We start from the raw sequence: 23,524 nt of genomic DNA, 5'->3' as shown, positions 1-23,524 counted from the left end.
TTAAACAATTTCAGGGTCTAAATTTTTAGAGTAGTTAGAATTTTATAACCATTTTCCCATGCTGATTATATTGATGATATAAGTTCAATGTAGAAAACTTTAAAAAATAAAGAAAAAGATAAAGGAATAAACCAAGATCATCCACAATCCCTAGAGGCAATAAAATAATTGGAATTTTAGTGAAGTGAACGCATTCTTCATTTCCCTGGTTTTTTGTTTTGTTTTGTTTTAGCAGTCCAATATTATGATAGGCAACAACCCTGCTTTACAGGCCATGTGGAAAATTTATCTCAGATCTTAAAATCAGTTAGTCATGATGTGTCTTAGGGTGAAAGTTATAATTTCTGTGAAATGCAAAGGCACAAGGAAAAAGGAAAAATAACATTGAACAGAATAGAAGAGGGGCAGAGTTTGGATTTTTATTGGGTGGCTTTTGAAGTAATAAGAAGTACATTTTTTCCTTAGATGTATTGCATAGGTAACAGCAAGGTTTAGAAGAGCAAAGAGGCAGCTGGTGAGGTCTTTGAATGAAGGGTTGTGAACATTCTTGGATTCTTCCTGCTTGAAGAAGCTCATCTATTTGCAGCTTTGAATCAGCACCACTAAAATTTCAGTATCTAGTTATTGTGGCATTTGCCAAAATATATATCCCACACACATATAATGAGTGAAAATTATACTTATTGCCTATCATTTAAGACACTTAAATGAAGAAGACTAATAAAGTGAAGCAGTTAGTAAAGATGGAATTAGCACATGCTTGTTTCTGGATGTTGACTTGTAGTTGCTGTGGACAAGGTATCAGGAAGCTTCTGGAAGTCCAGGCTGTTCCACAGAGGAGAGGCTGAACTTCAGGGGTGCATTCTACTAGGTTTATAAATGAATATCATCCAATGATCTTTTATGCTTGGAGAAACATGGTTTTAACAGGATGGCAACTAATCAACTTATCTCCGGTTTATTCACAGGAGTTTGAATAAAGAAAACCATGATGATGCAAGCCCAACTGCACTGCTTGTGTCTCTTTACACTTTACTTGGTAAGAGAAGAGAATGTTCTTTATTTATTTAGTAGAATATTTCCAGTCATCCTTCTACCCCGTACCAGGGAAGCAACGGCTATCATCATTTAAAAAATAGTCTATCAAAATTAACTCATTGTGAACAAAGGACACTTTGCCCCGATGGACTATTTTTGTTGAAATAGCTACAAATCATATGTCCAACCTTCAACCAGAGATGTGCTTTCTCCTCAGCTCTTAAAAGCCAATGCCACTTCACAGGCAAGGTTTAAACAAATCCACCTACTTAGCTTTAGACCATTGCATACAGCTCAGGGAATCTGGAAAGAAAAGTATACTGATACATGTGTTAGTCTATGTCCCTTAATCTTGACTTTTTTTTTTTTTTTTAACTTTGACCATGAGAAATTACCACCAAAATTAAGAAAAGTATTTTCTCCATTTTTGACCCTGCTCCGCTCTGTACTTTTCTTCCCATATATGGCTTGGAGTTTTCTGACCAAATTTGTGCTTAGTCACTTGTTGAGCTAACCCTATCGACTCGGGCTTCTAGAAGTTGGAGCTGCATGGAACCTGGGGAGACCAGACCTTAACCTCCGGTAGAGACAGGGATGCCGTCTTCACTTTCCTTAGGAAGCTCATAAAGGTTATACACTTGCCAAATCTGTTGTATTATGAAGCAAGATTATGGGGAAGCATTTGCTTTCTCCTTAAAAGGAAGCTACTAGATCCTCATACCTCTAATCTTGGTTCCTTTCTTCTAAAACCCAAATATAACATATTGAATTTCAAGTTCCAGAGAGCCCCTGAGAGCCCACACAGTTCAAAATATTTAGAGTGAAATACAGGCAAACTTGCAAACCTACCAGAGCTTTCCCCTTGGGGGGAAAATCTGCAGTTCAAACCTTATGAGCAAGGTGCATCCTCACAGACCTGGGCTGGAAGCTTGTAGCTAAGACTGCCTAAGGACTGGGTCTAACATCCCCACTTGACTTCTCTCCTCTTCCTACCCTCTCAGATGTCCTTTGCTATCTATATTATCTCAGAATGGTGGTGAAGTCAGTGCCTAGTTCAAACTTGGCACTGCTATTGATCGGTGACAAGAACTTGGGTGAGTTGCTAAGCTCTGAACCTCAGTTTTCTGCCCTGTGAAATGGGTCTAATAATAGTACTTGCCTTATGTGGCAATTAAATGAGATAATGCATTTATAAAGCCCTTGGATCAATGACTGGCACAGTCTAAGGGCTTGATAAATATTAGCTATTATTATTACTACCACATTTTAAATATTCAGCGTCTACACTCAAATGGACTCTGACCTCCATGAGGAAGACTGTGTTTTAATCATCTTTGCAGCCTCAGCACATAGCACGGTGCCCGGAACAAGTTAGAAATTAAATACATAATTACGGATTTATATTAGGAAACATTAGGGAACAACAGTGAGACCTAAGAGAGAGAGAAGATTCTGCCGCGATAATCTGACATTAGCAGGTCATCAGCTTCTTGTCTGAGAAGGGGACATGCATTTTTCTTCCTAGATAAAGGATGAAAGTAAGTTTTCCTTTTTCCCTGCTCTCACCCCAGTGGGATTTCTACCTGGAGTAAGAAATACTGCCCAAACTACTGCTGGCAGCAAGAGCCTAGCCCAGGAGACAGCCACGTGCACAGCTGTCTCTGGGTGAAGGAGGGAGGCTGAGACCTGTGTGCTGGGATTTCAGGGGCATTGGGACGGAGCCATTTCTTTTCTGCCTTCACCGACCCCTATGCCCAGACCCCCTCCTGTGAAGGCTGGAAGTTCCGTTGGAGCTTCTTTCCTTCAGCATAAGGCTTTATTCAGCAGAGGTAGCCATTTAAAGTGATTGCCAGTCATTTATTCTATACTATGAGTGGCTCTCCTGTCCTTTCCTGAGAACTGGTTCTCATAGGGGGTTAGAAACACTGCATGAATATATTGTAAGGGCACTGATGAGAGGGTTTGGGAAAGAGTGCTGAATAGGGAGGCAGGGAAATCAAGGAGAAGCCAACAATTTTGGAGTTTTGCCTGGGACTATGCTTCTTCCGGAAGGAAGAAGAGCTGACATACCTACTATGTAAACAATGCAGAGAACTCTTGCTGGAAAGTACAATGACGGTGGCTACTAGGCAGGCAGATCTGACAACAGCATGCATCCTTTGCTGGCCTGGAAGGCAGTGGAGCAACGTGGTGCAGAGTTGGGGCTTGGTGGTCCAACAGAGCTGGCACCATCCCACAGCAGCACCAATTATATGTGCCTCTGCTGTGGGACTTCTCCAGAGCTTCCCTGATATTGTTGAGGATCAGAAGAAATGATGTGTGTGGAGGGTCTAGTTCCATAGCTGCCATATAGGAAACACTCAAAAATATCAGTTCCATTCTCTTCCTACCTTTCACCTCTTTATGCAAGATGGTGGGTTTTATTCTTCCAACTCTTTTCACAAATTTCCACCGTAGCATTCTTCCCAGTTATGGATGTATGGCTTGATGACTCATGATGTGCCCATGCATTTTGAAATCTTTATAGCTCAGATAGCCAGGTTAATGGGCAGGAAGAGAGATTTGTTGCCCTGATACGAGAACCCAACCCAACTTTGAACATTGCAACTGAGACTTATCCTTTATTTCTCATAGGTGAGTCAGCTCGTCCACCTGGGAAAAATGCAGGCTTATTTGTGAGGTTTGCCTGACTAATGTAGTTTTCCTATAGATGCCGTCACTGGTGTGATCAGCTGAAAGATGCACTGCTTGCTGGTGTGAGCAGAAAGTTGATGAAGCCGTTTGCTGTTAAGCAGTAGCCCCTCAAAATCACTGCCCTCGTCCTGTACCAACCATGGCACCCACTTCTTGTGTCCTGCCTTCCAGAGGAACTGATGGAGCTGGAGAAGATGTGGAAAGGAGTGGAAGGGAGGAAGAGCCCCCAGAGGAAAATACACTTTGAGAGGAACTGATGAGCTAGAAGTCTATATAATTATTGTGTCAGTTAAGAATGCTTTTAGCTACAAGCAACTTTAGAGTGTCTCCAGTCAATAGGGATTTATTTTTCTCAGACAACGAGAAGCCTGTGGTGGGCAGTCCTGGGCAGGTTTAGCAGTGCTGTGATGTTATCAGAGATTTGGGCTTCTTTCTCTTTGCTCCACCGTTGTTTGAGCTGGTTTGTCCCCTTGTGTTTTCATGATGGCTGCCACAGCTACAGACATGAGGTCCATTGCTTGAGCAAGAAGAACAGGGCAGATGCCAGCCACATCTGTCTTTCTTAATCAGGAATACAAAATCTTGACCAGAACCATTCCCCCACCTCCACCCAGACACAGCAGACTCCACCTTTTGTTTCACAAACCAGAACTGGGTCACTTGGTCACCCTCCTAGCTGCAAGGGAGTCTGGGAAAGACAGCACTTGTCTTCCCAAGGGAGAGAGGCTGGTGATGGCTGGGGGCAGCTAACCCAAGGGCCTGACACAACTCTGAGGGAGAGGAGACCAAATTCCAAAGTCCTCTGTGTTCTTGTTTGTTACTATTTTTTTGTTGGACAACCCAGATCAACTTAATCAAGATTCAATGAACCAAGGGATATAGTACAAGACCTTTTCCCCCATGATTTCATCCTAATTGTTTTTGGGTTATTCCCAGTGTTTCTATATGATAAGAGTGTACTAGCTCCTCATAAAGAAATGGAAAATAAATTCTCTTCTCACCAGTTCTTCTTTCTTTTTTGGTTTTACCTGTCCAGTTCCCCAAACCATTAACTTTCCTTATCATACTTCTAATTCTAACCTATCCCACCCCTGATTCCCATAACAAGTAGGAGACCTGAAGAACCACTCGGGAAGGAGGGGGGGACTGGCATCGGTGTGGGTGCTAGATCCTTTGTTCCAGAGGGTGCTCTCTGTGGCGGGTTTATGGCTGGCTGTCCCTTCCTGTGTTCTGCCTGCTCCGCTCTGCCTCACGACTCCCGTTAGTGACCAGTCGTGGTGGGAGACGAAGGGATGGCAGGAACTACTGCTGAATGCACCCTCCTGCACATCCCCATGCTGCCAGCTTCCCACCCCCCCCAACCCCCACCCCAGGCTGTCTCGGCTGCTTTTGCTGGTGTGTAGTGGGGGTAGTGGCTAAGAGGGCCGGGTCTGGAGTTGCAGGTTCGAATCCTGCTTCCTGCACCACCTGGGCAAATTACTTAACCTCTCTGTGTCTCAGTCTAATCACCGGTGAAACAGAGCTGGCAATAATAATCTACCCTGTAGGGTTGTTGTCAGGATTCAATGTGTTTAGGACAAAGCTCAGCATATACTAATTTAGCAAGTGTGAGCTCTTCTTGTTGGGTGCCAGGCAAGCATTGTACTAAACACGTCTACATATTTTTTCCCCTTATAAATTCAATTGTCTTTGAGGTGCCTGAACTCTAGCGTGCTGGGAATCTGCCATGGATTTCCTTATAAACTAACAGGAGTGGAATAGAGGGGTTTTAAGAAGCTGGTGTAGGGGCTTCCCTGGTGGTGCAGTGGTTAAGAATCCACCAGCCAATGCAGGGGATAGGGGTTCGAGCCCTGGTCCGGGAAGATCCCACATGTGGTGGAGCAACTAAGCCCGTGCACCACAACTACTGAGCCTGTGCTCTAGAGCCTGCGAGCCACAACTACTGAGCTTGCGTGCTGCAACTACTGAAGCCCATGTGCCTAGATCCCGTCCTCCGCAACAAGAGAAGCCACCGCAGTGAGAAGCCCTGGCACCACAACGAAGAATAGGCCCTGCTCACCGCAACCAGAGAAAGCTTGTGCGCAGCAACGAAGACACAACACAGACAAAAATTAAAAAAATTTTTTAAAAAAAGAAGCTTATGTAAAACCATGTAGAATTTAACAGCATAGTGGCACTGTGGGAAGATCATGAGCTTTCCTTCAGTTAGAACCCAGTGTGTGTGCCATGTCAACTGCTTATGGGTTTTACTCTGGGCAAGTAGCTAACCTCTGTGAGCCTCATTTATAAAACGGGAGTGTTAATTTCTCCCCACAGGGTGATTGCTTGAATGGTTAAATGAGAAAAGCAGTGCTAGGCTCTAAGCAAACCATTTTGACATAGTAGAGCCTCAACAAATATTAGACCCCTTCCTGCCTGTTTTGACTAGATTTCACATTGTTTTGAGCCAGGTTAGAATCTTAGGTTTCATATATCAGTCCTGGAACCATAAGAAAATCAGCAAGTGACACATATACATTCATAGTAGATGGTGATGCTAATTTTCTTTTTCTTTCTTTTTTTAACAGACAACTGGATATGGCCAAGAGGGAAAGTTTAGTGGACCCCTGAAGCCCATGACCTTTTCTATTTTTGAAGGCCAAGGACCGAGTCAAATCATATTCCAGGTAATGGCTACTCTTGATCACTGTCATCTTGATTTTACAGGCTCTCTCAGTGGACTTTTACTCCTTTATCTACTGTACACCCAGAAATAAAATATAGGCATAGTAGATCTCATTATCAAGGACGATTTCAGAAGCTAAGTTAAACACAGAGATGAGTGGCTTCAGTGTTGTAGGACGTTGTACCTGACATCCTCATTCGGACTTCCTCAGTGGTGTCTGGGGCAAGTACTCCCATCTCTGGGGTGGGGACCTTGGTGCCTGTAGACTCCGCCTCTTCTCCCAGGGTGGGAAGGGAACCTGTCTCTGGAGTGGCATGGCCATCTGAGTATCTGTCTCTTCAATGAGCTGGCTGCTTGAAGCATTTGAAGATGCGGGTTCTCTGGATTAGCGCTGGAATGGCCTGCTTTCTTCACCGCCTCCTCTGAGCCCATCCCAGGGCCCTCACCCATGGGTTGGACAAGGCACACTGGGAGGCAGTCATCTCATTTAGTTAGTTAACTGAGAAAAGCATCAGATTGAGGGGAGGACTGCAAGAGACTTCAGCTTTAAGGGCACTGAAATAATCCCGGAAATGTGATGGAGAGAGGGAGAAAAACATACTACTGCATGGACCAGAAATCCCCTGGGGAAGCCTGCTTGGCCTTGGAGTGGTTGAGGATACTTTGATGAGCCTCTGGGTGTGCCCATGATCTCCCATCCCATGCACTGGGGGAGCAACACAGGGTTGCTAAACTACCATCTAAGGTGGATGCCTTCTGTTAACTGTCCAAGCATTTGTTTCGGCAGTTCCCGTCCACAGAGGAGAGACAGAAAGCTGCCTCATCCCACCTTCTCTCATTTGGTACCAAATTAGTGCCAAGGGGCTCCATAGTATGAGCTGCTGGGGGTGCACGTGTATCTCTGTGCCCTGCTGTGGGTATTTTAGGGGCTTTGACCTCTCCAGTCAGGAAAGCCGCCACAGAGCGAGGAGCAAATGCTTTGAGAGCTGGAGGCTAATAAGAGAAGAGTGTCCCAGCAAAGGCACAGCTTGGACACCTGCCCTGTGCTGGGAGAGGGCAGGGCATGCCCCAAGTTTTGGCAGAAGGCCAGCAGAGAGCCTAGAGAAGAAGGTAGGAGAGGAGGCTGCAGAGACAGGAAGGGCCCTGACTTCTAAGGCTCTTAGATTTTCTCCTCAAAGCAGCGGGCCTGAATCAAGTTTCCATGCAGGGCTACAAACTGGAGGGGGGCGGGAAACGGAAGAGGTTGCAAAGGAACTGGTTGGGAGTCTATGGCAGGGCTCACACAAGAGGTGATCTCTTTAACTAACTTTCCTTCCCTTGCCAGGGAGCACTTAGTTATAGATATCTCGCTTACATTAAAAAAATTCTGTTCAAGATGTAGAGAACAAACATATGGACACCAAGGAGGGAAGGGGAGGGTGGGATGAATTGGGAGATTGGGATTGACATATATACACTGATATGTATAAAATAGATAACTGATGAGAACCTACTGTATAGCATAGGGAACTCCACTTCGCTGTACAGTAGAAACTAACACAACATTGTAGAACAACTATACTCCAATAAAAAACCATTCTGTTCGTTTGTGTATTTTTATGCTTCATAAGCTGGTAAGAATGCTGCGGGCTAGGCACACGTTCATCTTTTTTTTTGAATTTGATATATTTGTATTTATTTATTTATTTTTATTGGGGTACAGTTGCTTTACAATATTGCGTTAGTTTCTGCTGTACAACAGAGTGAATCAGCTATACATATACATATATCCCCTCCCTCTTGGACCTCCCCCTCCCATCCCACCCATCTAGGTCACAACAGAGCACCGAGCTGAGCTCCCTGCGCTATATAGCAGGTTCCCACTAGCTATCTGTTTTACACATGGTAGTGTATATATGTCATTCCCAACCTCCCAATTCATCCCACCCCCCTACGCCCCTGCCCCGTGTCCACACGTCAGTTCTCTATGTGTGTGTCTCTATTCCTGTGTTGCGAATAGGTTCATCTGTACCATTTTTCTAAATTCCACATATATGTGTTAAGATACAATCTTTATTTTTCTCCTTCTGATTTACTTCACTCTGTATGACAGACTCTAGGTCCATTCACGTCTCTACAAATGACCCAATTTCATTCCTGATGGTGCCTATTGTTACAAGACACTATGCTGGGACTGAGGATACAAGATGACCCCAACACCATCCCTGCCCCCAGTGAGCTCATAGGGTAGTAGCTCTACCATTGAGTAATCCATTAACTCAAAATGGATTAAAGACCCGAATGTAAGACTGAAACCATTAAACTCTTAGAAGAACACATAAGCAGAACACTCTTTGATATAAATTGTAGGAATATTTTTTGGATCTGTCTCCTAAAGCAAAGGAAATAAAAGCAAAAATAAACAAATGGAAACTAATTAAACTCAAAAGCTTTTGCACAGCAAAGGAAACCATTGACAAAATGAAAAGACAAACTACTGAATGGGAGAAAATGTTTGCAAATGATATGACTGATAAGAGGTTAATATCAAAAATATAGAAAGAGATCATACAACTCAACATCAAAAAGTGAACAACCCAATTAAAAAATGGGTGGAAGACCTGAATAGACATTTTTCCAAAGAGGACATGTAGAAGGCCAACAGGCACATGAAAAGATGTTCAACATCATTAATCATCAGAGAAATGCAAGTTAAAACCGCAATGAGGTATCACCTCACACCTGTCAAATGGCTATCATTAAAAAGAACACAAATAACAAATGTTGGTGAGGATGTCGAGAAAAGGGAACCTTCATGCACTGTTGGTGGGAGTGTAAATTGGTGCAGCCAAGGAAAACAGTGTGGAGCTTTCTCAAAAAACTAGAAATAGAACTACTATATGACCCAGCAATTCCACTCCTGGGGTATATATCTGAAAAAAATGAAAATACTAATTTGAAAAGATACATTCACCCCAATATTCATAGTAGTATTATTTACAGTTGCCAAGATATGGAAGCAACCTAAGTGTCCATCAATGAATGAATGGATAAAGAAGATATTATATATATATATATATATATATGCACACACACACACACACAATGGAATACTACTCAGCATAAAAAAGAATGAAATTTTGCCATTTGCAACAACATGGATGGACTTGGAGGGTATTATGCTTAGTGAAATAAGTCAGACAGAGAAAGATAAATACTGTATGATATCACATGTGGAATCTAAAAAATAAAACAAACTAGTGAATATAACAAAAAAGAAAAGACAGATACAGAAAACAAACTAGTTGTTACCAGTGGGGGGAGTGCAGGGGAGAGGGGCAAGACAGGAGTAGGGGATTAAGAGGTACAAACCATTATGTATAAAATAAATAAGCTACAAGGATGTCTTGTACAACACAGGGAATACAGCCAGTATTTTGTAGTAACTATTAGTGGAATATAACCTTTAAACATTGTGAATCACTATGTTGTACACCTATAATTTATGTAGTATTGTACATCAACTATACTTCAATTAAAAAAAAGGTCAAAATAAAAAGTAGGTTACATAGCAAAAAAATAAAGTAAAATCTGGCATATACAAAAAAAAATAGCATACCATGCTCTCTCCATCTTCTTATGTGGAAATGATGTGGAAAACCCAGCCTTGGTAAGATGTACTTTGAGCTCTTTATTACAGTGGTGGGAAGGAGTTCTCCCAGTTCCCTCATCTGTATCACTTGAAATGTTCTTACCTGAAGTCAGGGAGGCACAAAGCAAGCTTTTTGCCCCATGAGGTTGATCCTTGGGTTATTAACATGTCCTCCAAAAAAAAAAAAAAAAAAGAAAGAAAGAAGGAAAGAAAGAAAAAAGAACTAAACACCTACAGACTTCTCTCACTGAGGATTTTCAACTATCCCCAGCTCTGTACTCTCAGGGGCTTCCAGATCTAAGGATAGTATGATACATATCTCAGATAGGTAATTATTTTTCTTCTTCTTTTTTTTTTTTGCTTCGAAGGAGTAATTTTATTTTATAATTCTCCCCATTTTTTAGTTACTTAGTACTTGATTTTTAAAACTGCACATTAAAAAAATGATTACTTAAAAAATGAGAGTTGAATACAGGACTTTGGAATAAAGAGGTCAGGAATACCAAATAAATTGAGTCCGTTTTTAGTTTTGTTCATGATAATTAAAGATGATTCAGCAACGATGGCCATTTTACCCAGCTCATTCAGGAGGGCTTCTAGTACATGCAAGTGCATGAACTTGATACAGAGGAGGATTTCACGAAGTTTTAATGACGACTAGAAATATCATAAGGCGACTATGGACAATCTATAAACACCTGTTGTTGTCACTGGACAGAGAATGCTTCCAGTTTTCCAATTCACAGCTGGAACCAAGCTCTTGGATCTTCCACTTGTCTTCACTGGCCAAAGGAAAACTTTGTAATGGCTGATATTTTTTCCTTACAATTTCAATGAAGCCTTAGATTGGATCACATGAAAATGCCTCCGCGTATCTTCCAGAACTCCCCAATACCTTCCTTAATAGCATATTCAGCACAGTTCTTGCACTCTTGGGGTGTAAATCCAATTAATGCTCTCCCTGTAGTACCAATTCCCCGATCACTTGTCAATTTTTTAACTTGAGCTTCTAGGTAATGAGGAGATGCATAATAAAAATGGTCCCCAAGGGCACTGTAAGCCATGTATTGAGAGCCTTCTGAGGTTTCTGTGACTTCTTGATCTTCAAAACTCTCTACATTACAAGCTATCTCCATTTTCCCTTCGTGAGAAAAGCCATCGTTTGGACGCCCTTCAGTCCATTCACATTTGAGCCCCGAATGGCACTAGCGATCTCTTTTCCCAGAGCCAAGTCTTGAGAATCTATGGTAACATTGCAGTTCATTACATACAGGCTAGCTACAATCGATGTCTGACGTGAAAGTTTGTTTCTCAGTTTGCGGTTTCGCTCAGCTCCTGCCTCCCGCAGACTGGCTCTCAGCTGCTCTAGCGGCAGCATGAATCTCCTCACTGCAAAGCTGAAATTCCAATTTTATTCCAACGCAACTGTCACAACGCCCTGAAGCAAGCTGTTAAACCACATCTTTGGGCAGGTGCAGCTCCCAGGTCAGGTTTAAGAGCACTGAAATCCCTCCTTGTGAACCAGCCCAGTTGCTTCCTTCTCTGGACAAGAGTGCGCTTCTCAGGCAGGTCAGCCTCACCAAAGAGAAACACACTGCAGCCAGGAACACGCTGGACCAGATTCTCAGCAAGGCTTCTGGCCACAGCTCCACACTCCTCCACCCCAACACCAGAGACAGGGTAAATGGGAATCAGGTCCACTGCTCCCAGGCAAGGATGGATCCCCTCTTGAACCTCCATATCAATTGACTGGAAGGCCTCCAGGCAGGCAGCCAGAAGGGAATTGCCTAACTCAGCAAGAGAAGCTGCTATTGTAATGACTGATCTGTTGCACCCTTGATCAGAAAATATATTGAGCACTGAGACCTCAGGATGTTTCTGTCCATTTCTTTTCAAGAAAAGCTGCTTTCGCTGCGTTCTCAGCAATGTATTTTCTTCTGGCTTCTGAAATGTTTCATAAACAGGCAGCCAAACGGAGCCCCAGTCTGTGTCCTGCGCACACACCACCGTTGCCACCTTTAGGGCGGCAGAGGCTCTCCGAGGAGGCCGTAGTGCGAGGTCTGGGCAGACACCGGCGCTGGGACCCCCTGCGCGGTCCCGCCCAGGTTCTGGTGTGGAGTGGCCCAGACCCACGTGGGCCGAAGGGTAACCCGAGGGACTCGCTGAGGGCCCCGGGAGACTCCAGCAGAGGGATCAGCGACTGCGGGCGGTGGGGCCCAGAGCGAGGGGCGGCCGGCAGCTGCGCTGCCCCGGGCCCGCCTTCAGCCTGCGACCACGCCGGCAGCTCCGCGGTTTGGGGGGACCCACCTGCGGGGGCGGAGGACGTCGCGGTAGGACGGCCTCTTTTTTCTTTGTACTGTGTGAGATATAGCTTATATATCATAAGATCTACCCTTTTAAAATGTCCAATTCAGTGGTTTTTAATATATCACAAAAAAGTACAACCATCACCACTATCTGATCCCAGAACACTTTCAGCAGCCTCAAAGAAACCCTGTACCAACTAGCAGTCACTCCCTATTCTCCTCTCCTCCCAGCCCCTGGCAAACACTAATCGACTTGCAGTCTCTATAGATTTCCTTTATAGACATTTCATAAAAATAGAATCATGTAACATGTGACCTTTTGTGTATAATTTCTTTTACTCAGCATAATGTTTTCAAGGTTCATCCATATTGTAGCAGGTATTAGTACTTCGTTCCTTTTTTTATGGCTGATTAATATCCCATTGTATGAATATAATACATTTTGAATATCCAGTTATCATTTGATGGACATTTATGGCTATTATAAATAATGCTATTATGGACATTCATGTACAATTTTTGTGAGGATATATGTTTTCCATTCTCTTGGATATATACCTAGGAGTAAAATTTCTGGGACATAGATAATTCAATTTTTAACTTTTTAAATAACTGCAAAACTGTTCTGCAAAACAACTGAACCATTTTACATTCCCACCAGCACTATATAAGTGTTCTGATTTCTCCACATCCTTGCCAACACTTGTTACTTATCTGTTTCTTTATTGTATTGATAGCTATCCTAGTGGAGTAAAGTGATATTTCTCTGTGGTTTGGGTTTGCATTTCCCTAATGACTAATGTTAATATCTTTTAATGTGCTTATTGGCTATTTGTATATCTTCTTTGGAGAACTGTCTGTTCAAATCCTTTACCTCTTTTTAAATTGAATTATTTGCCTTTTTATTGTTGTAAGAGCTCTTTATATATTCTGCATAAAGTTCCTTATCACACACATGATTTGCAAATATTTTCTCACATTCTATAGGTTACTTTTCACTTTCTTGATAGTTCATTTGAAGCACAAAAGCTTTTAATTTTGATGAAGTTCAATTTATTTTCTTTTTTGTTTGTGCTTTTGCTATAACATCTAAAAAACTATTGCCTCATCCAGAGTCACAAAGATTTATGCCTGCATTTTCTTCTCAGTTTTATAGTTTTAGCTCTTAACATTTAGGCCTTTGGTCTATTTTTAGTTAATTTTTGTGCATGATACGAGAGGTAGGGATCTAACTTCATTCTTTTGCATGTGGATATCCAGTTGTTCCAGCACCATTTGTTGAAAACACTATTTTTTCCCCATTGAATTATCTTAGCACCTTCGTCAGAAATTAATTTGACCATAAATACAAAAATTTATTTCTGTACTCCTGATTTTGAATCCATTGATCTATATGTCTGTCCTTATGCCAGTGCCACACTCTCTAGAATACTGTAGCTTTGTAGTAAATTTTGAAATCGGGCAGTGTTAAGTCTCCCAACTTTGTTCTTCTTTTTCAAGATTGTTTTGGTTATTCTGGGCCTTATACATTTTTATATAAATTTTAGGATCATCGTGTCAATTCTACAAACAAGACAAAAGTAATTTTGATAGGGATTGTGTTGAATTAGTATCTCAACTTGGAGAATAGTACTATCTTAACAATATTAAGTTTTTCAAGTTTTGAGCATGGGATGTTTTTCCATTTATTTAGATCTTCTTTAATTTCTTTCAACAATGTTTCGTAGTTTTCAGTTTACAAATCTTGTATTTCTTTGGTTAAATTTATTCTGAAGTATGTTATTCCTTTGAATCCTATTGTAAATGGAATTGTTTTCCTAACATCATTTTCAGATTTCTTTTTGCTAGTGTATAGAAATACAGTTGATTTTTTTTGTATATTGATCTTTAATCTTGCAAACTTACTGGACTTGTTTATTTGCTGTAAAACTTTCTTAGATTCCTTAGGATTTTCCATATGTAAGATCATGTCATCTGTGAATAGAGATACTTTTACTCATTTCTTTCCAATCTGGATGACTTTTATTTCTTTCTCTTGCCTAGGATTTCAAGTACAATGTTATATAGAAGTGACAAGATTGGGCATCATTATCTTGTTCCTGATCATATACGGAAAGCTTTCAGTCTTTCACCATTATGTATAATATTAGCTGTGGGTTTTTCTTAGATGCCCTTTATCAGGTTGAGGAAGTTACCTTCTATTCCTACTTTTTTTTTTTTCTTTTAATTTTAATTTTAATTTTTTAAAACATCTTTATTGAAGTATAATTGCTTTACAATGGTGTGTTACTTTCTGCTTTATAACAAAGTGAATCAGTTATACATATACATATGTTCCCATATCTCTTCCCTCTTGCATCTCCCTCCCTCCCACCCTCCCTATCCCACCCCTCTAGGTGATCACAAAGCACCGAGCTGATCTCCCTGTGCTATGCAGCTGCTTCCCACTAGCTATCTATTTTACGTTTGGTAGTGTATATATGTCCATGCCACTCTCTCACTTTGTCACAGCTTACCCTTCCTCCTCCCCATATCCTCAAGTCCATTCTCTAGTAGGTCTGTGTCTTTATTCCCGTCTTACCACTAGGTTCTTCATGACCTTTTTTTTCCCCCTTAGATTCCATATATATGTGTTAGCATACTGTATCTGTTTTTTTCTTTCTGACTTACTTCACTCTGTATGACAGACTCTAACTCCATCCACCTCACTACAAATAACTCAATTTCATTGCTTTTTATAGCTGAGTAATATTCCATTGTATATATGTGCCACATCTTCTTTATCCATTCATCCGATGATGGACACTTAGGTTACTTCCATGTCCTGGCTATTGTAAATAGAGCTGCAATGAACATTTTGGTACATGACTCTTTTTGAATTATGGTTTTCTCAGGGTATATGCCCAGTAGTGGGATTGCTGGGTCATATGGTAGTTCTATTTTTAGTTTTTTAAGGAACCTCCATACTGTTCTCCATAGTGGCTGTATCAATTTACATTCCCAGCAACAGTGCAAGAGTGTTCCCTTTTCTCCACACCCTCTCCAACATTTATTGTTTCTAGATTTTTTGATGATGGCCATTCTGACTGGTGTGAGATATCTCATTGTAGTTTTGATTTGCATTTCTCTAATGATTAATGATGTTGAGCATTCTTTCATGTGTTTGTTGGCAATCTGTATATCTTCTTTGGAGAAATGTCTATTTAGGTCGTCTGCCCATTTTTGGATTGGGTTGTTTGTTTTTTTGTTATTGAGCTACATGAGCTGCTTGTAAATTTTGGAGATTAATCCTTTGTCAGTTGCTTCATTTGCAAATATTTTATCCCATTCTGAGGGTTGTCTTTTGGTCTTGTTTGTGGTTTCCTTTGTTGTGCAAAAGATTTAAGTTTCATTAGGTCCCATTTGTTTATTTTTGTTTTTATTTCAATTTCTCTAGGAGCTGGGTCAAAAAGGATCTTGCTGTGATTTATGTCATAGAGTGTTCTGCCTATGTTTTCCTCCAAGAGTTTTATAGTGTCTGGCCTTACATTTAGGTCTTTAATCCATTTTGAGTTTATTTTTGTGTATGGTGTTAGGGAGTGTTCTAATTTCATACTTTTACATGTAGCTGTCCATTTTTCCCAGCACCACTTATTGAAGAGGCTGTCTTTTCTCCACTCTATATGCTTGCCTCCTTTATCAAAGATAAGGTGACCATATGTGCATGGGTTTATCTCTGGGCTTTCTATCCTGTTCCATTGATCTATATTTCTGTTTTTGTGCCAGTACCATACTGTCTTGATTACTGTAGCTTTGTAGTATAGTCTGAAGTCAGGGAGCCTGATTCCTCCAGCTCCATTTTTCGTTCTCAAGATTGCTTTGGCTATTTGGGGTCTTTTGTGTTTCCATACAAATTGTGAAATTTTTTGTTCTACTTCTGTGAAGAATGCCAGTGCTAGTTTGATAGGGATTGCATTGAATCTGTAGATTGCTTTGGGTAGTAGAGTCATTTTCACAATGTTGATCCTTCCAATCCAAGAACATGGTATATCTCTCCATCTATTTGTATCATCTTTACTTTCTTTCATCTTATGTGTCTTATAATTTTCTGCATACAGGTCTTTTGTCTCCTTAGGTAGGTTTATTCCTAGATATTTTATTCTTTTTGTTGCAATGGTAAATGGGAGTGTTTTCTTAATTTCACTTTCAGATTTTTAATCATTAGTGTAGAGGAATGCAAGAGATTTCTGTGCATTAATTTTGTATCCTGCTACTTTACCAAATTCATTGATTAGCTCTAGTAGTTTTCTAGTAGCATCTTTAGGATTCTCTATGTATAGTATCATGTCATCTTCAAACAGTGACAGCTTTACTTCTTCTTTTCCGATTTGGATTCCTTTTATTTCTTTTTCTTCTCTGATTGCTGTGGCTAACACTTCCAAAACTATGTTGAATAATAGTGGTGAGAGTGGGCAACCTTGTCTTGTTCCTGATCTTGGTGGAAATGGTTTCAGTTTTTCACCATTGAGGACGATGTTGGCTGTGGGTTTGTCATATATGGCCTTTATTATTTTGAGGAAAGTTCCCTCTATGCCTACTTTCTGCAGGGCTTTTATCATAAATGGGTGTTGAATTTTGTCGAAAGCTTTCTCTGCATCTATTGAGATGATCATATGGTTTTTCTCCTTCAGTTTGTTAATATGGTGTATCACATTGATTGATTTGCATATATTGAAGAATCCTTGCATTCCTAGAATAAACCCCACTTGATCGTGGTGTATGATCCTTTTAATGTGCTGTTGGATTCTGTTTGCTAGTATTTTGTTGTGGATTTTTACATCTATATTCATCAGTGATATTGGCCTGTAGTTTTCTTTCTTTGTGACATCTTTGTCTGGTTTTGGCATCAGGGTGATGGTGGCCTCATAGAATGAGTTGGGGAGTGTTCCTCCCTCTGCTATATTTTGGAACAGTTTGAGAAGGATAGGTGTTAGCTCTTCTCTAAATGTTTGATAGAATTCGCCTGTGAAGCCATCTGGTCCTGGGCTTTTGTTTGTTGGAAGATTTTTAATCACAGTTTCAATTTCAGTGCTTGTGATTGGTCTGTTCATATTTTCTATTTCTTCCTGGTTCAGTCTTGGCAGGTTGTGCATTTCTTAGAATTTGTCCATTTCTTCCAGGTTGTCCATTTTATTGGCATAGAGTTGCTTGTAGTAATCTCTCATGATCGTTTGTATTTCTGCAGTGTCCGTTGTTACTTCCCCTTTTTCATTTCTAATTCTATTGATTTGAGTCTTCTCCCTTTTTTTCTTGATGAGTCTGGCTAATGGTTTATCAATTTTGTTTATCTTCTCAAAGAACCAGCTTTTAGTTTTATTGATCTTTGCTATTGTTTTCTTTGTTTCTATTTCATTATTTCTGCTCTGATCTTTATGATTTCTTTCCTTCTGCTAACCTTGGGTTTTGTTTGTTCTTCTTTCTCTAGTTCCTTTAGGTGTAAGGTTAGATTGTTTATTTGAGATTTTTCTTGTTTCTTGATGTAGGCTTGTATAGCTATAAACTTCCCTCTTAGAACTGCTTTTGCTGAATCCTATAAGTTTTGGGTCGTCGTGTTTCCATTGTCATTTGTTTCTAGGTATTTTTTGATTTCCCCTTTGATTTCTTCAGTGATCACTTCGTTATTAAGTAATGTATTGTTTAGCCTCCATGTGTTTGTATATCTTACAGATCTTTTCCTGTAATTGATATCTAGTCTCATAGTGTTGTGGTCAGAAAAGATACTTGATACAATTTCAATTTTCTTAAATTTACCAAGGCTTGATTTGTGACCCAAGATGTGATCTATCTTGGAGAATGTTCCATGAGCACTTGAGAAGAAAGTGTATTCTGTTGTTTTTGGGTGGAATGTCCTATAAATATCAATTAAGTCCATCTTGTTTAATGTATCATTTAAAGCTTGTGTTTCCTTATTTATTTTCATTTTGGATGATCTGTCCATTGGTGAAAGTGGGGTGTTAAAATCCCCTACTATGATTGTGTTACTGTCAATTTCCCCTTTTATGGCTGTTAGTATTTGCCTTATGTATTGAAGTGTTCCTATGTTGGGTGCATAAATATTTACAATTGTTATATCTTCTTCTTGGATCGATCCCTTGATCATTATGTAGTGTTCTTCTTTGTCTCTTGTAATAGTCTTTATTTTAAAGTCTATTTTGTCTGATATGAGAACTGCTACTCCAGCTTTCTTTTGATTTCCATTTGCATGGAATATCTTTTTCCATCCCCTCACTTTCAGTCTGTATGTGTCCCTAGGTCTGAAGTGGGTCTCTTGTAGACAGCATATATACGGATCTTGTTTTTGTATCCATTCAGCCAGTCTGTGTCTTTTGGTGGGAGCATTTAATCCATTTACATTTAAGGTAATTATCTATTCCTACTTTGTTGTGTATTTTTTTATCATAAAAGGATGCTGGATTTTGTCAAATGATTTTCTGCCTCTATAGAGATACTCATCTGGTTTTGTCCTTTATTCTCTTAATATGGGGTATTAAATTAATTGATTTTCATATGTTGAACTAGGCTTGTATTCTGAGATAAATTCCACTTGGTCATGATATGTAGTTCTTTTTATATGTTGCTGGATTCAGTTTGCTAGTATTCTGTTGAAAACTTTTGCATCTATATTTATGAGATATTGCTCTGTAGTTTTATTGTGTTATTTATTTTTTTCTGTTTTGCATATAAGGATGACACTGGCCTCATAGAATAAGTTGGGAAGTATTCCATACTCTTCTACTTTTTGGAAGCATTTGTGAAGGTTTGATGTTAATTCTCCCATACTTGTTAGGTAGAATTCACCAGTGAAGTTACCTGGTCCTGGGCTTTCCTTTGTGGGCATTTTTTTTTTTTTTAACTTTTATTTATTTATTTATTTATGGCTGCATTGGGTCTTCATTTCTGTGCGAGGGCTTTCTCTTGTTGCGGCAAGTGGGGGCCACTCTTCATCGCGGTGCGTGGGCCTCTCACTGTCGCGGCCTCTCTTGTTGTGGAGCACAGGCTCCAGACGCGCAGGCTCAGTAGTTGTGGCTCACGGGCCTAGTTGCTCTGAGGCATGTGGGATCTTCCCAGACCAGGGCTCGAACCCGTGTCCCCTGCATTGGCAGGCAGATTCTCAACCTCTGTGCCACCAGGGAAGCCCTGTGGGCATTTTTTTGATTACTAACTCAAGCTCTTTACTTGTTATAGTTCTATTCAGACTTTCTACTTATTCTTTGGTCAATTTTGGTAGTTTTTATCTAAGAATTCATCCATTTCACTTAGGTTGTCTGATTTGTGGGAAAACAATTGCTTATAGTATTCTATTTCATCCTTTTTATCTCTGTAAGTTTGGTAGTACTGTCCCCTCTTACATTCCTGATTTTAGTTGTTTGAGTCTTGTGTTTTTAAAAAAAATATTTATTTGCTTATTTATTTATTTTAGCTGTGCTGGGTCTTAGTTTTGGCACGCGGGATCTTTTTTTTTTTTAGTTGCGGTGTGAGGGCTTCTTAGTTGCGGCATGTGGACTTCTTAGTAGTGGCGTGCATGCGAGATCTAGTTCCCTGACCAGGGATCAAATCCAGGCCCTCTGCATTGGAAGCAGGGGGTCTTACCCACTGGACCACCAGGGAAGTCCCTCTTGTGTCTATTTTTTTCTTGGTAAGTCCAGTTGAAGATTTGTCCATTTTGTTGATCTTTTCAAAAGACCAACTTTTGGTTTTGCTGATATTCACCTTTGCTTTTGTATTCTCCATTTGATTAATTTCCACTCTAATCTTTATTTCCTTCTGCTTGCTTTGGGTTAGTTTATTCATCTTCTTCTAGCCTCTTAAGGTAGAAGATTATTGATTTGAGATTTTCTTCTTTTATAGGCATTTACAGCTATAGATTTGCCTCCATGTACTGCTTAATCTGTATCCCATAGAGTTTGGTATGCTGTGTTTTCATTTTCATTCATCTAAAAGTATATTCTAATTTCACTTTTAATTTCCTCTTTGACCTATTGGTTATTAGAGTGTATTGTTATTTCCATATATTTGTGGTTTTCCCACATTTCTTGCTATTTGGTTTCAGTTTCTCCATTGTGGTTAGAGAACATATTTTGTATGATTTCAATGCTTTAAATTTACTGAGACTTGTTTTGTGATCTATCATATGATCTAGACTGGAGAATGTTTAATGTATATTTAAGAAAAATGTGTGTTAGGATTTTGTTGGATGGAGTGTTCCATAGATGTCTGTTAGCTTCTAGTTGGTTTATAGTGTTGTTCAAGTCTTCTATTTTCTTGTTGATCTTCTGTCTGTTTGTTATATTCATTATTGAAAGTGAAGTTTTCAAGTCACCAACTATTATTGTTGAATTGTATATTTTATCTTCAATTCTGTCAGTTTTTGCTTCATGTATTTTGGGATCTGTTGGTAGGTGCATATATGTTTATAATTGTTATAGAATCTTGATGGATTGACACTTGTATCAGTATAGAATATCCTTTATTTCTCTAGTAATAACTTTTATCTTAAAGTTTGTTTGTTCTAATAGTAGTATAGCTTAATTTCACCCTCATTTTGAAGGATAGTTTTGTTGCATATACAATTCTTAGTTGGCAGTCTTTTTCTTTTAGCACTTTGAATATGTCATTTCACTGTCTTCTGGCCTCCATGAGAAATCAGCTGTTCAGTTTATTGAGGATCCTTTGTATGTGATGAGTCTCTGCACTTCCAAATTCTCTTTTTGTTTTTTTTAATAAATTTATTTATTTTTATTTATTTATTTTTGGTTGCATTGGTTCTCCGTTGCTGCACGCGGGCTTCCTCTAGTTGCGGCGAGTGGGGGCTACTCTTCGTTGCAGTGGGCGGGCTTCTCATTGCAGTGGCTTCTCTTGTTGTGGAGCATGGGCTCTAGGTGCGCGGGCTTCAGTAATTGTGTCATGCAGCTCAGTAGTTGTGGCTCACAGGCTCTAGAGCATAGGCTCAGTAGTTGTGGCACATGGGCTTAGTTGCTCCACGGCACATGGGATCTTCCTGGACCAAGGATCGAACCCATGTCCCCTGCATTAGCAGGTGGATTCTTAACCACTGCACCACCAGAAAAGTCCCTGTTTGTTTGTTTTGTGTTTTATTATGATGAGTCTAAGTTTGAGTCTCTTTGAGTTTATTGTATTTCGAGTTCAGTGAAATTCTTGGAAGCATAGATTAATGTTTTTCTCAAATTTGGGAAGTTTTTGATTAGTCTTTCTTCAAATAATCTTTCTGCCCCTTTCACTCTTTCCTTTTCTTCTATGACTCTCATTATGCATGTTTGCTTGATGATGTTCCATTTGTCTCTAGGGTTCTGTTAATATTTCTTCTTTCTTTCTGTCAGGATGGATAACCTCAATTGATCTATTATCAAATTCATAAATTCTTCTCCTGCTAGCTGAGACTTACTGTTGGGCCTTTTCTAATGAATTTTTCATTTCAGTTATTACGCTTGTCAACTCTAGAATTCTTATTTGTTTTTTTAAAAAATAATTTCCATGTCTTTATTTATATTCTCTATTTGGTGAGACATTGTTATAATACTTTAGTTCTTTAGAGATAGTTTCCTTTTGTTTTTGAACCTGTTTAAAATAGTTAATTTAAAATCCTATTTAGTAAGTCTAACATCTAGACTTCCTTGGGGACAGTTTCTGTTGACTGCTATTTTTCCTATATATGGGCCTTACTTTTATTTGCATGTCTCACAATCATTTATTGAAAACTGGACTTTATAAATAATATGATGTGGCAACGCCAGAAATCATATCCCATTGTATTCCCAGGATTTGTTGTTGTTGCTGTTTGTTTGTTTAATGACTTTCCTGAAAAAATTATGTAAAGTCTGTATTCTTTGCCATATGTAGCCACTGAAGTCTGTTTGGTTAGCTTAGTGTTCAGCTAATGATTGAATTAAGATTTCCTTACAAACCTAGAATCAATAAGTCTTCCAACCTTTGCCAATAGGCTCTGTGTACTTGTTGGGTACATCTTCAAAGATGTGGCAAACAGTTTACAACTCTGCGTTAGCCTTTACTTCCTGCTTGCACAGAGCCTCAAGGTCAGTCAGAGGTGAGAGATTAGGGCCTTCTAAGGTTTTTCCTGGGCATGTGCACAGCTCTACTTATGAATGTGGTCTTTTAGACGCCCAGAAATCTATTGGAGATTTTTGATGCTCCCCCGGCCCCTGCAAGGGACATCTCATTCTCAAGTTTTACTTTTTAAGTGTTTTAGTTAGAGTCTTGTTTGCATCAACTGTTATCACTGTCTCAGGTAGCTGCAGTGTTAAGCAACTGCTGATGATTATTTTCAACAAATTCCCCAGGAGGAAAATTGTTTGCAGTGAGTGAGCTCTGAGTTGGGTCAAATAAAGACAAGCTGCATGAGTAGGTGTTTCCAGGGAGCTTCCAGATAGGTTAGATAATATCAGTTCTTTGGGGACAGGACTTCTGGGAAACTCCAAACTCCAAACTCCTTCTACCCCCTACATAGTACCGTGGTTGTGAGGCTGTTGGTTTTCAAGGCCACTGCATATCCTGAGAAAGGATGATGGAATTAGGGCAAGTCAAAGCAGCTACAAAGCTTGGTTCTAACTGATAGTCAGTAATTTTCTTAAATAAACAGTCCTTGGATTTTGCAAGCATTTGGTTAATTTCCAAGGTTATGAAAAAGTTGATATTTACAATTTTTGCCAGTTTCTCATTACTTTTATGGAGGGGGAGTTTTTGTAGATCCTTACTCCACCTTTCCACTGATTTCCAGGCTTTTTAATTAAAATGCAAAATAGTAACACTTTCATTTATTATATAAACAACGTAATATCAACAAGCAAACACTCATAAAAACCTCTTCACCCACAGTTCTACCCATGTAACACATCAGCTGTTTTTTTTTTTAATTCCATTTCTTGCCAACTGACATGAATACAGTTGGTACTGTTACAATCATAGTCTAGACTTACTCATGTTCTCCTTTTGTTACTTACACCATATCATTGTTCTTTTGCTGATTCATAATTTATAGAATGAACATTTTAATGCTTAAAATTCATTAAGTTTATGTGTTATATAATTTTATACCTTTTACCAGTATTGTAGGCTACTATACTACAAGCATGCAGTTTATTGTTTAAAAAATATTTCCTTAGAATAAATTCTGTT

General features: G+C 39.7%; 1 protein-coding gene and 1 pseudogene across 6 annotated transcripts in view; one reads left to right on the top strand and one right to left on the bottom strand.

Annotated features, from left to right (window-relative positions):
- The first annotated feature begins 988 nt into the window (after positions 1–988).
- The window catches only part of CDH17 (cadherin 17), a 71,886-nt gene continuing 49,350 nt past the window's right edge, over positions 989–23,524 (top strand). For all 6 annotated transcript variants that reach the window (XM_061171629.1, XM_061171628.1, XM_061171631.1 and 3 more), the window contains exons 1-2: positions 989–1,039; positions 6,300–6,398. In XM_061171629.1, coding sequence (XP_061027612.1) covers positions 989–1,039; positions 6,300–6,398 — 150 coding nt within the window. The remainder of the gene's footprint in view (positions 1,040–6,299; positions 6,399–23,524) is intronic.
- LOC133077425 (formiminotransferase N-terminal subdomain-containing protein-like) lies at positions 11,457–23,329 on the bottom strand (annotated as a pseudogene).

The sequence above is a fragment of the Eubalaena glacialis genome, chromosome 17, assembly GCF_028564815.1.
Source record: "Eubalaena glacialis isolate mEubGla1 chromosome 17, mEubGla1.1.hap2.+ XY, whole genome shotgun sequence".
NCBI classification, from domain to species: domain Eukaryota; kingdom Metazoa; phylum Chordata; class Mammalia; order Artiodactyla; family Balaenidae; genus Eubalaena; species Eubalaena glacialis.
Note: the sequence above shows the minus strand (reverse complement) of the source record. Positions and strands in the feature narration are given on the sequence as shown.